Source organism: Argopecten irradians, chromosome 6, assembly GCF_041381155.1.
Source record: "Argopecten irradians isolate NY chromosome 6, Ai_NY, whole genome shotgun sequence".
NCBI classification, from domain to species: Eukaryota; Metazoa; Mollusca; class Bivalvia; order Pectinida; family Pectinidae; genus Argopecten; species Argopecten irradians.
Window position 1 is genome coordinate 6,924,048 of NC_091139.1, and position 14,702 is coordinate 6,938,749.

At 33.5% G+C, this 14,702-nt stretch overlaps 1 protein-coding gene across 1 annotated transcript; it reads right to left on the bottom strand.

Moving 5' to 3' along the window:
* Positions 1-1,007: 1,007 nt before the first annotated feature.
* On the bottom strand, positions 1,008-13,639 carry LOC138324837 (neuropilin-1-like). The gene is made up of 7 exons (XM_069270018.1): positions 13,187-13,639; positions 10,291-10,407; positions 5,874-6,124; positions 4,718-4,814; positions 3,621-3,749; positions 3,164-3,248; positions 1,008-2,936 (listed from the first exon to the last, which is right to left on the bottom strand). The coding sequence occupies exons 1-7, from the start codon at positions 13,269-13,271 to the stop codon at positions 2,480-2,482; spliced, it is 1,221 nt and encodes a 406-aa protein (XP_069126119.1). The 5' UTR covers positions 13,272-13,639; the 3' UTR covers positions 1,008-2,479.
* Positions 13,640-14,702: the final 1,063 nt, after the last annotated feature.

Sequence of the window (14,702 nt, forward strand, 5' to 3'; positions counted from 1 at the left end):
TTTGTTGGTCTGGATTTTTTTTATTATTTTTTTATCTTTATTTGGAAATAATTTGTGTCATATCTATAGATAGGATGTTATACTTCGTTTGTTAGCGGAAATAACACAAAACATTGGAGGAGCCTGGACAGTTTCCCTCATAAATTCTTTCATTTTGATAAAAGATGAGCAATGTACCAATCTAATTGATATGTAACATCATCTAAGTTCATAAGGTTTGTTTTGATTTGAAAATAAATACCGTAAATGTGAAAAAAATGCAATTTGTATTAGTTATTTCTGGAGACTTGATGCAATTATTCACTTTGTTAACCAATCAATATAAACAGAAATTTCAAAGGTAAAATAGATTTCAGGAAACCAAATGTATTACATATTAAAAAAAAACCCCGTAAATTATTATTTATTTGCGCTGGTATAATTTAACGAAATTCGATAGTTTCGCGAAATACTCTGTTACAAAAGATTATCGCTGTGCATGAATTAGCGCTTCAAAGACAGCGCGAATAGCGCAAAAATAAAACTACCGCTAAAATAAGAACGTTTATAGTATCCACTTATTTATAAGCATCTTTACGGAAACGTGTTATTGTTTATTTCACCGTACAAAAATTCATGTCCCAATTTCAGGTTATTCTTTTAAAAAATACCATGAAGTAACGAAATTTAACCGATTAATACTCAACACTTGTAGGAGTTAAGGCGGAACAATCATGTTAACACTTGTAATAATAAAATCTGTATTGGTATGATCAGGATATTTACGCTGATTTTATAACACGGATTTTTATTTTAACACTTTGGTTGACCGCGTGGATTTGAAGTTAGGTTTTTGTGATTGATAAGTGTTTTTTTTCTCCTTAACTGCCTTTAGTTTTGTGAAGGGTGGATATAACGTCAGTGATAGTTACCCCTTGAGTATCGAGGATGTCCGTAACTATATTGAAAATTACCATGAATTCACAAAAATATTATTTGTATATCAATTAATACAAAAAAGACATGTAATTTGATTTTTATAATACAACATTTGAAAACACAGAGTATGAACTTCGTAATTAAGTTATATTAAAATAAACATTTTGTGGATTTATGAAAATAGGATATGACTGGAGATGAACGATGGCTTTAAATATTGATAAAAAGCACATCACCAAAATGGCAGTTAAACACTTATGTATAGCCTTAAAATAGATTAATATACTAAAACAATGTATAGCATTTGATGAGGTCGATACATGGTTATATCGACCTAAGAAAAAATGTGGACTGAGAACGAAGTCCAAAGTTGATCTTTTTTCTTTGAAATTGAAATTATCCTCGTGCTATCTGATGATTTTTTTTCCAAAACACATTAAAAAATGCATACTATATGAAATCCATGAAGTCAACGACATCAAAGTATATCAGATTTCAGTCAAGAAATAGAGGCACAGTTCTGTAAATAAAACACACCTACCTACCAATGCCTGGTACATATTTTGTAAATCCCTGCTGATATTATGTCAATTCTCTCGATACTCTCACATCTCAATCGAAGATTTCGCAGAGTTGCTTCTAAATAATCTCCGATGATATTCTAAAAAAACTACATAAAACAGATAGCTTGGGTAATATATCAGTATAATTAATTTTTCTTTGTTTTCATACCAAATCTGGCTTTCTGATTGGCCAGTACTTTTTTTGCATACCACTATGAAAAAAAAATCCGAAAATGGCGCGAAAACCGGACGTTATCGTGACGTCACAATAGAGACATTGACGTTGCGTATTGATTCGGAAAAAAGAATCCCTTGAAAAACCACTATAATGATACATTTAAACATATTTCATTTTCTCAAGTGAAATATTAAATTAATTAAAAGTAGTGATGTCACTATTTTTTAATTTTATCGGGTTATGAAAAAAAAATGTTTGCAAACTTTTGTGAGAATCCGCTACGCTACAAAATTTTTTTGACCATTGGAGACAATATACCGGGGATATGCAAAATATAAGGATACTATAGTATTATATGCTGTAAATAGCTCTTTTAAGATTAATGCAAATGTAAGATAAAAACTGTTATTCTAATTTTACATCTACGGGAATTTGTCTAAAGCATTATATCACAAATGGATTGAATAGAAGTGACTCCAACTGAATTATACTGCAGCGTATCTACTTGCAGAAACAACACGCGCCGTTTTGGGTACCAGATTCCAGAACTACATTTAATAATTGTTTAGTCCGTATATATTATCATGTTAAATGCTTGGATTGGATTTCAGTAAAGCACTTCTCAAATCTTAATAAACCAAACAACAAAATGGTAAACAAAATAATGAAAACTCATCTCTTCTGTTTTGTATCGAAATAATGGTTCATTTTATACTATGTAAACAATACAGTTTGTTTGGAATACTAAACCAAACATAAAAATATTAACAATTAAAAAATCTGTTTTGTAGGAAACATGCATTATTTTACCCGTTATTCTTTAACGTTCTTTCAAAACCAAATAATCATCACTGTCTACTTCGGCACTCACAGAAGGGATTCGTGTCGTCTGCGAGTTAGCACGAGCTGGATTTTGTGACGTATAACTATTGGCTGACGTTCTGTTGGGTTCATCCGGGTTACTAGTTGGAGTGATATAATCGTCATCACCAACCGTCGGGGGCATGCTTGCTGATTGTCTATTAGTTGGAGTTAAGTAATCGTCGTATGGTTGCCCTCCTTCGTTGCCTTCTATTTGACCATTCTGATGCAGTGGATTTTCGTATTGAGATATGACGTTTTGGCGCGTGTTAGTTTGACGAATCATCTGTGCCTCGTCTATGTCAGTATACACTTCCTCAGATACATTACCAATGGTTTGATATCCGGTGTCCCTTGGAAGTTCATTATATTCATTTTCAAATGGAGTTTGTATAATCGGTTCAGAAGTTTTTGTCCTGGAAAAATATTCATTTTTACAATATTGGATTACATCTGGTAGACGTCTAATGAATCAGCATAATTGTGTATTCATTGTGCATTAGCTTAATACATTTTAAACTTAATAAAGGAAACATTATTGTTTTTTATCTTCTCAGCAAGTAAAAATATTATTTATTATTCATTATATGATCGAACATAACATAAAAATCGATATTGAAGTTAAGAAGTTAAGATGTCTTACTTGTGGCTCCGAAGACAGACAACGAGAACAAGTGCCCCCACTAACAGTATTGCAGCCGGGACTCCTGCTATATATGGTATATATTCTGTAGTAAATAAAGACAAAGAGTTTACCCACAATACAGAGGCAATTATGGTTATAACAATGTGATGATTAGTTTCGTTGTGAAAAGCTAAAGAGAGGAATATGGTATCATAAGGTTCGCTATTTCGAAAACAAACATTTAAGCGGTTTATGGATGATCGGGTAAAGAAGCTCATTGATCTTCCATATACGAACAGATTGCTGCTACTTTGGCAATTGGCGCTTTTATAATAATCGGTCTTACAGCTGCTTTTACAAGTCAGACCCAATGCTTCTCCTTTTTTTGAATATCCTTTGTTCTCGTTCAATCAATGATTGATCATGAGATTGACCAATGGTAATAAGTATTTTTCACATTCTAAGCCAGGTTTACCTTCAAGGTTGGTTTGATCAGATGATTCCGTTGAAATATCGATAGACTTTGTTGGGGAAGTAGATGGAGATGTAACAGACGTTGAAGAAGTAGGTTTCACAGTAGTTGAAGTCTGGAGGTTTTCACAGTCTAAGAAAAAAGAAATGAGCAACATCTCAAACCTATTTTGAAAATGAAATTCTAGACAACTGAGGATGAAGCAGGTCGGCCATACGAGATGTAACCACGCTACCAGTTTTCGGAGGCTTGGGATGGAATCCCACCGCTGTCACCAAACAGGGTACACAACTGATAACACATATAACCCCACTCGAATACGATACCCAGATACGGCACAAACCGTTCAACTTCAAAAGATTGTATTGAATTATGTAGTTCCTATATCTACGATACATCACAATAACAATCGAGACAATACAATTTTCAAGCATTTGTAAAATTTGTAAATTGAAGTAAATTACATTATTTCATCATGAAACACTGTTGTCTACTTATCGTTAAAATCATGTCCCTAAACGCTATACGCTATTACAGATCATCAAACATATATATTGATTTGCAAAAAAAAAAAAAAAAAAAAAATATGTATAAATTAATCCCCCCTATGCTAAAGACGCTGGATAAAAGTACAAAATATGAAATGGTATGTGCATATATACGGGACATCGCTTCCCGTTTCATTCAAGAAAGACAGTTTCATTACCATTTACTAATATCATTAGTGCATCGTGAAAATATAATTTATTTAACTTTGATATAATTCTGATGAATAACTGATCGAATTTATCCAAATATTTTTGTTTTCTTGTACGGGGAATGAATATGCATGGTATGTAATACTCATCAACATATTCTTAAAGTAAAATAGCCGACTATTCATAATTAATTACTTACAGAGTGAAATTAATAGAAATAACTCTTATACATTAGAATAGTTTGTAAAGGATATAAAAACAGTACATCACGTGACATTACATTTAAGAGCTATTTATAAATGCTTGTGGCTATGAGTTTAGAGAGATTAAACTTGGTTTGGAGATGAATGATTAAATCTACATGAATACATGATAAATCTAAAAATAAAAATTAAACCCTACCTTGCTGTGCGCATGGTGACGCTGTATTGAAGACATTGATGTTGTCAATAGCTATGATGCTATATATATCCCTACCCATGGTGGCGACAAGAGATAACTGCAAGTCAAGACATCATTATCATTCAAAAGCGTCGCAATTTATTTACAAAAAATAAAGATGCATACGCATAAAATTGTAATACTGTACATGTACACGTGGATATGTTTCCGATATGTAAGAAAAACATTTCGCTTTGGAGGTAATTTTGCAATATACATGTATGTAACTTCGGGCTTTTGATTATATGTTCACATAACTTTACTCGCGGTGGAAATTCGCCGTCTAAATACCGCGTAATCAGCGAAAATGTCCTCTTCACGTGAATTTCCACGTTTACAGAATGTATAGAAAACACAGATTTTGCGATTAAAGAATATAAATGTCACAGAAAATTCTAGCACAAAGACAGTTGGAACAGTCATGATACAAAATATAACATGATTTGTATGATAATACTTTCTGTCAGTTTACCGTACGGTCAAAATGAAGTCCTAAAATTATGAAAACAAAATCAAATCATAAAACATGACTAAAAACAAGATATGCCTGACAACTGACCGATTAAAAAGTTTTGTCAATATTTTTATAGTAACCATAAGCACCTAACCACCACCTGACTATTCTAAGTGTTACCAGCACTGTCGTTATCCACCTCTGGAAAATTTCAAAGCAAAACTGAAAGCCCTATGTGCGACCACAATTGAGAAGATAGTTTGATATAACAGTAGACCGTAACTGTATGGGTTTGAAGTTGTGCGTCGCTGTGTCTGTAATCTTCTTAGGAAGGTAGGTGATTGGTCAGTTTTTTTCTCCTGAGCTGCGTTCAGTTTTGCTATGACATATTTGAGGGGTAGATATAATGATAGTGATAGTAACCCCTGGAGTGTTGATGATGTCTAACCACATACCGGGGATAATCTAATGTTTTATCAGGTACACCACGTTGTATTCATTGCTTACACGTACTATGGGTTGACTGTAATTTCACACAAAAAGATCCTTTATATGTACATCTCAAAGCAAACTGTTTGGATACCGATTTATCAACAACAGTGTTTTAGATAAACTCATACGCTCATACGTTTTAATACTGATTACTTTAAGACCGCTACTTACTTTTGATTGTAATGTGGTTATATCAAATATGGCACAGTGCCACATATCGCTTTGATTTCCAGTCTTAGTCCACACCACATTATCGTCAAGAAAAACCTCCAGACTCCCCATCGTCTCTCCGAACATATGGTACCAGAATCGGAGGCAAACATTATCAGAACTACTGGGTACTACAACTCCAGTCCTTTCCAGGCTTCCTTTGTGAGTGTCTAAGCGTGAAACACGGCTTGTATCCAGGTATACGTAGAAGGCTGGCAAAGTATAAATATGGTTAGTTACACAGTTTGTGAGTGACCTAATACGGAAAAATATTGGGAATAAAAGTAACTTGTATCGAAGTACAATAGAATATGGAAGATAGATTAATTCTACAGATAGATCTAGATTCTATGAGTAATTGGAGCGACACATGGCTACTTAAAATGCACCCGAATAAATGTAAACATATGAGATTAAGTAATGGGACAGGCTGACAGCCCATAGTCAGGAACAAAGCGAACCAACATACCACCTCCAGGGGAAAAGCCTACAGACAATAACACAAGAAAAGGATATTTGAGTCACCATTAACTCCAAATCAACATTCGATATTCACATTAGTGAAAAGGTAAAAAAATACTAACTCCATGTTTGCACTTATTAGAAGAACATTCCAATTCATGGACCAAAAGTCTTTTATCCCCTTGTATAAATGCCTTGTACGCTCTCATCTGGATTACGCCAGTCCCGTGTGGGCTCCATACCAGAAAAAAACCCATATAGACCAAAGAGAGCATACAAAGAAGGGCAACTAAATGCCTCCCCGGCATGCCTTCAGAAGAGTAAAGGGAGACATGATAGAACTTGACAAAATTATACGTGAAATATATGACAATGAATGCAGGAGTTCAGTTGTTTTATGGGATGATATCACTCAACGCCACAGTCGTCGTTTCAACACAAAAAACCCCGTTTTTTCTAAAACGAGCATCAACTAGATTACGTAATTCAATTAGATCAGCAACAATCTAAAACAAATTACCAGAACAAATATATATATCTTCAAAAGATACTGCAGAAAACAAGAACTCTTCTTTAACTACAGATCCAAAATCACATAAGTGTTGAATTTATTAAACTGACAATGTACATGTATTATATAGGGATTGGATTTCGTTTTTATGTTAACCATGCTTGTATGGAGCAATTCCTCTAAGAATATATTCAATATGGGGCGCTAACGCGAACCTCACACGACTTTTTATTTATATTTTATGCAATAAAATCGTCATTTGAAAGTGACGTAATTATTCAATGAAAGTCGGTCAAAAGTGGGAGGAGCTTACTCAATTGAACAGCGAATGATGACGCTTCACGTAAGGTAGAATTATTCATCCGCGACGACAAAAAAGTTCAATATTTTAGTGTAAAATAAACATGACAAACAAAGTAAATTTCAGAGATAATTTTATTTAATCAGATCAGAACTTTAAATATATATTCAATTTTGCTAAAAGTAAATAAATAGCGTAATTACATAAAGAATTTGTACACGGCCACATGTGTGAACTCGGTGACCGTTATTGTGCAGCGAGGCGAAGCTGACGCACGCTTACACACTTTAGTTTGCCGAAGTTGGCAAAACACCGATTTTCAAGTAGCTCAATGTGTTTGAGATGTCGTCTGACTTGACGATATTACATCCTTGGGAGCCATGTGATTATATAATCTACGCTTAGATCCATATCATCATCGATAGATGAAACAAATTCACTTGTGTTCGATGGATGCAATGTATTTGTGGTGACGCGTAACTGTCAACACGTGGATTATTAGCGGTGCATGTTTTATAATACACATGATTAAATTCTCAAAGAACAAAGACAAGATGATATGTTTATAACTGACCAATCGTAGGACGAACATAGGCACAGAGGTAATGTTTACATTTGACACCCATCATTTTTAACAAAAATGAAAGCACGTCCCCCCTGTCGGGATATTTTTCCGTTTCTTTATACAATTGTTAATTTAAAAATTGTTTGAATCATATAAAGATATAAAACGTGTATATATTGTTTACATTTTTCCAAAATTCTATAAAAAACAACAATATACACGTAATGTTGCGTCAAAATGTAAACAAAGCCATATGTTTCTTTTTAAAAAAAGTAGTCCTTTTATGTTGCACAGAACATTTCCATACGTAAGTTCAAAGTTAAATGTTACCATGCAGTTATGGTAAACAAAATCGGCTAGTATTAGCGTATAGTGACCAAGCCTAGCAAGTGTAAATATATTATAATATAATAACTTGTTCTACCTTTATTATTTGTCACGAATTTGTATAACTGAGTCTGATATAGATGACTTACTCACACAAGTCCTGATCCAAAAATAAACTTATCTATCCTAATACTGTTCAAGTATAGATATGATTAGTTACACAGTTTGTTAATAACTTAACACAAAAAATCTTGTATCTGGTGTAGGTAAAATGCTGGCAAACAGTTTCCATTCAAAATTTAAGTTGCATATCTATTATCCTTTACAGTACAGCCATTGGGTAAGACTTAAAAATAAACTTCACCAAAAGCCGTTTAGGGTATAGAAACGGTGCATCAAGAATTCAGAATAAAGTAAACAATCTTATGTGATTCTGACTTCTTTAAAAATATTCAAGCATGCAGCATATTGATAATATGAAAAGTTTACAAATATTGGAATGTCAATTGTAATTTCATTTCAATAAATGACATTTGTGCTACAGTTAATAGGAATGAATAAAAGGGTAAGCTTATACACATTTTTCTCATTGGAATAGAAGTAAAGGTAAGTGAAAGATCTGATAACTAATTCAAAGATGTGGTCTCGTTTCTATATGTGCTTTTTGAGTGAATTCCGTATTTGCACATTACAGAGTTATCTACCCTTGTGGATAGATAATGATTGTGACATCATGTCTTTGCGCGCGTAAAGTCATACTTTTAGAAGAAAACATAAAATACCTGTGACACAATGGATACTTCCTTGCAAGGGAGGCAATTCTGTAATAGCAGACACGGAAATTCTTACAAGAGTTTCACTATTCATTGTTTAATGGACCTTATATAAATGCCTTATATTACGCTATTAAATTTCATTCGCTTTTTTATGTCTAAAAGTCATCATTGTCTTCATATGGTGCTAGTTATTTAATGTATCACAAAACCTATCAGTAATACAAATGTTAATAATTTCTAATTGACAAAGTACCCACTGTAAATCATCTTAGTTTCGCGCATAAGGAAAGTTATATACATTTGTTTCTGTTTTCAACGTATTTGCGCATACATAAATTCGCGACCAAACTTTCTTACTGATTCTGTTTCAAAACGTTTTCGCGGAGATAAAATTTCGCGGAAATAAAATTGAATGGAAAACCCTTTGAATTTTATAATGCAAGAATTGTGAAAAATATCAACTCGTGGAGATAAACTTTCGCGAATTTACTAAGATCGCCAAATTCGTGAAAATAAATCGCACGCGAAAGAAAGTTGGTTTACAGTATATATGTTTCTATTTCCTCGGGACTGACACAATATGACCTTACCAAACAAAAACAAAAAAGAATTTATGAGATCATAAATCTCCTATAACTCCCGTTGGTGTAGTGATATGTTCAACATGTATTGTGACGTCGTTATGAACGACGTCATGACGTAATGACGCAGTGCACATTTTCATGTGTACTTGCATGCTGCCTGAATGAAAAACCCAAATTGTTGGATGTTGATTTGCAATAATATTCGTTGTAATGATTTTAAAATGTTGAATATCCTAAGGATTGAACATATTGATAATTGTAAATTTACTGATGACTTTATATTTATTTCCATGGACTTATTTTATTCCGTCTTTGCATATTACAGAGTTAGCTCCCTTGCGGATAGGTATCGATTGTTACGTCATTATTTTGTGAGCGCAATTCACGTCATTTTCTCCGAAAAGTATGACGTTACGCTCGCAAAAACATGACGTCACAATCAATACCTACCCGCAAGTGCAGATAACTATGTAATATGCAAATCCGGAATAACAGCGAAAATCGTCGAGGGTTCTTAGACGTCGGATGTACTTATGACGTCACAAGAAGAGGTTCCACTGACGGGGGCAGCGGGGAATTTGATTTGGTATTATCGATAACAGTATACATTACAGCTTGGCTTGAAAGTTACAAAAAACGGATATATATGCATTTATTGTCTTCTTGGGAGATTTATTGCCCTACAATTCTCCCAGACGGATTAATAATAACGCGCTAACCCGCTTTATTCAATTTGTCTGCAATCCTGCAATTAAATGCTTAAATAACGCTTGATACAAATGTTCGTGAAACATTTCAATTCGTGTCGGGGCGAAAAATTTATAAAATCAAAATGGTTACCAGCATTCATACCTCCATTCTGTGCCTGTCTTGGTCCCGATCTGTCGGTCAGTTGAGTGGCATACTCGGTTCTAGTTAGATTATCAGATGTCCAGCCGCATAGATCTTGTTCGAAATCACACGAAATGTCTGAAACGACACTGAAATCATTAAAGCCCATATATGTATATGGTATATATCTGCATACATGTGTGAATGGAGCGGTTCGGTGTGGTTTGTACAGACGTAACATCTCGCGTCGGACACTTGGGTTCGATTCCTGGTAGGGGCACTCGACAGGAAGTGTATCCCCCCCTCTTCTACTCATGTCTGTCGAAATAGCAAGATTGTTGAACCAAATGCATAAAAAACAAAGAAAAAATGAGATCAGTGGAGACTGTAAGTTGTTGTTTCATATAAGGACAGTATAATTCTTAACTTTCAACCCTTAAAGAACATATTAACTCATTTGTGTAGCCCTGGTGAGTACTAACCGCAATATACCGCTCCGCTCGAGAGAACTTCTCTTTAACTACGTCGGTTGAACGTCATATTACTAATCCAGAGGTCCCGAGTTCGATCCCTGACAGAAGCAGGTATTACATTTATTGTAAATCGTGCACCCTGTTACATTTGATTTGTGGTGATAAAATGTATCGATCCAAAATATTGATGAAAAGTTCTCTAAAAAATTATGCATCTTAAAGTTATATGTGCATTAGCTGGACTAAACATTTGACATGTTATTTTTCCTCCCATAATCTATTGAAAACCATAAGTTTTGATGGATTAAGCTGTGGAAATCATTCACCTTTTTCAAATGGACAGACAAACATGTATGGTGCCTTATAAACATTTGTTAAAACACTTAAGTTATGTACCGTAAAATTTCTTGGTTTTTATGCCTTATGTATGTTTAGATGGGAACATACCTGCAGAAATAACTTATACTTACTAACAATGTCAAAGTGTGAAACTAAATAAATCAATTTGTAGACTAAATCTTGCCTTCATGGGGTGTCCGTATGTACTTTTTTCACCATACTGTAGATAATATTTGGCAGTAATTCCAAAAATAATGTTCAGCTTTTATTTGTATCAAAATCAATGTTTTTGATGTATTTTAATTCTCAAAATGTTGGTAATTATTGGTGGCGAATAAAATATTTTAAAAGCTCTTCTTGATTCGTGAGTATGAAAATTACGACACATATAACTTTGCTTTGACCGTACAGAATACAGTCAGAACGCTATATCATTTTCAATGTCGTTATCCTTTGTAATGCTGTGTGCAGTCACTTATGCATTACATGGCATTTTCATGCGTATTTTCTGTCATGGTTTGGAATTATATAATATGTCTTTGATAGAAATATTCATTGTTAGACTTTGTACCAACTAGTACAACTTTACACAAAGGAATTAATTTTTCGTTTTTTTTTTTTTTTTTTTTTTTTTTTTTTATATTTTTTTGTTCCACAAGGACCACGAAAGCATTTCTACACAACAGTTATACCGTATGTGATTATGTAATTTCTGTTTGCCCTACCTGTGTCTTTCAATATTCCCCCCATCACCCTTACGTGCGGCACTGTACTGCTTCATATCTAAGTTCACGTTTACAATATTCAGTGCATGGTTTAAAGCGAAATGATTCGTCGGAAAAAGAATTTCAAATATTTCCATTCAAGTAGAAAGATCATATTCGGAAGAAAATGATATTGGCATATTAATAAATGCAAGCGTTAGGTATTTACTTAATTGCTTAACATGAAATAGATGGTATTGATAATATATAATGCAACGCAGTTAAGGTTACATTGAAATATTAACCACGCTATGATCATCGCTATAGACAAAATATTAACAAAAAGGATTTGTATCCGGACTCTGGTTACAACATTCAATATAGAATGAGATTTGAAAACAATGCTTATGTCAGCTGCCATCCTCGGGAACGATTATCAGAGATTTAATTCAGGATGTAAGCACTCATACCAATTGGGTTGAGTAATACAAATATTGTAGGAGTAATTTGTACACGTTCATACAATTTTTAGAGGTCATTGATAGATTTTCAACATGTATTTTACCCGTGTACGCATATTAACTGAAACACTGATTTATCGCTTTTAACGTTATAGTATATATCGCCTGGGTTACCGATGATGGTTCGCTTTCACACAGGTCAAAGGCAGAGTGCATTTGAAAGAGATACATACACACTGATAGTAAAATTAATATTAAACGCATGTTTCATTTGATTTTAAATCTCATACGAATTTGTTAAAATCTGCCATAGTAGTGTATTAGAAGTGGGTCCCAGTGACAGTTTGTACGCATTAGAGCGTTGTAAACTCATCATGCCCAGATGTACTTTGGTAACCCGATATATAATCAGGAAGTAAATGCCTCAGTCTCACTACAAATATAAAAATAGCAGCTGGTCGGTATCGAGAGCTTAAGAATCAATATCATTAATTGTATAAGATATTTCGTTAAAGATACGTAATTTTTTTTACATACATACAGATTAAGAATTTAAGATTGATGATTAAGATTTCTACTGTTTCAAAAATAATGGATTTTATAAGGGCACTTTTATAAAGACAATTTCCAGATCAAAATGTTCAAACAATTATGACACATGTATATTGTATATATTATTTTAGATCTAACACGACATGACCAAACGTGTGAAATATTGCAACAAGGAAGTAAAATGAATATTTGGTATAACTTCAACAAATCGTACTAATTCAGATATTAACCTAATCGGATTAAAACCATTCGCCATTTAAGTATCATTCAGATATGATTTAAAGCATAACAGGTGTATATACTAATACATATCCTAGGGTTTGTTTAGATAGCACAATTATAATTGTTAGTCACAAGACGAGTTCGCTATTCACTAGTGTGTACTCACCGAAGACTGAAGTCTGTGCCTCGATAACGTCACACTTTAAAACTATATATGTCAGTAGTACAGGAAAGTACCAATACTTCTCCATGCTGGTGTTACACTGGATCAGCTATCTTCATTAAGAGTCTACCTCTATACGTTATCCATAATACAATAACGAGTACACACATACACAAACGCCATTACCTTTCTCATGTATCTATAAAGGCGTTCACGACTCGGTTACCTCGTCTTGGCCTTTTAAAAACTAGCAGGATTTTAATTGTAAGATTTCGCTTCCTGGTTCAGTGTGCAGCTAAGCGTGAAATAGTTGGGTGTGTTATCCACCGGTTTTCCTGTAAGCTAGAGTTAAACGAATAATTGGATGTACCTGAACATTTTCATTGATACGTTTTTTTTTGTATTTTGATAATATCAAACATCCTCCATAATTTTAATAAGACTAGTAACCAGAATTCAGTTACTCTACTAGTTGAGGTTCTATACTTTTGTTTTTTTTTTGGTTTTGTTTTGCTTGTATGTTTGTCTGGATTTTTTTTATGAATCTTTTTATCTTTATTTGGAAATAATTTGTGCCATAGATATGATGTTTTACTTCGTTTGTTTGCGGAAATCACACAAAAAATTGGAGGAGACTAGACAGTTCCCTGATAAATTCTTTCATTTTGATAAAAGATGAGCAATGTACCTACCTAATTGATATGTAACATCATCTACACGTTCATAAGGTTTGTTTTGATTTGATAATAAATACTGTAAATGTGAAAAAAAATGCAATTTGTATTAGTTATTTCTGGAGACTTGATGCAATTATTCTCATGTTAAAGGGACAATTCGCTCAGGCTAATTCTTTTACATAACCAAGAAGCAAAATATGGCATAAATGTATTGTTCTACATTTCTTATGAAACATATAACATAAAATATTGACGGATTCCACGTCATTGTTTAGTATTTTAATTAATATCGTTGAAATATCAAATCGTTGATCAATACGATTAAGCAGGTACAATATGGACGCTGTACCCATACCCGAGCCAAAGTCACGCACGTTAAACAAATAAATTACATAACCACTGAGAAGGTGATAAAATGATTTTTAGGCAAGACAATTCACCTAATAAGGTAAACACACTACTGTTTGAGCGATTTGAGCAGTTCTAGACAAAAGTTGCATTACTCTACGAGCAAGGGACAGGGTTCGGCATACAAGAAGTTTGACCACAATGTGTAATGGCGAACAGCGAGCGAGTTTGAACATCTACACACATGTCACAGCCATGGGCTTTTCAGGCATATCACAGTAAAACCGACTGATCTAATTTCCATAAGAACTGGTTTTTCCGATATATGTACAAATTTTAATGATCTCTTAGACTGAATTGTCCCTTTAACCAATCCATATACAAAAAAAATTTCACAGGTAAAAAAAAATTCAGGAAACCTAATGCATTACATATTTAGAACAAAAACGTAAATTATGATTTATTTGCGCTGATATTAATTTACGAAATTCGTT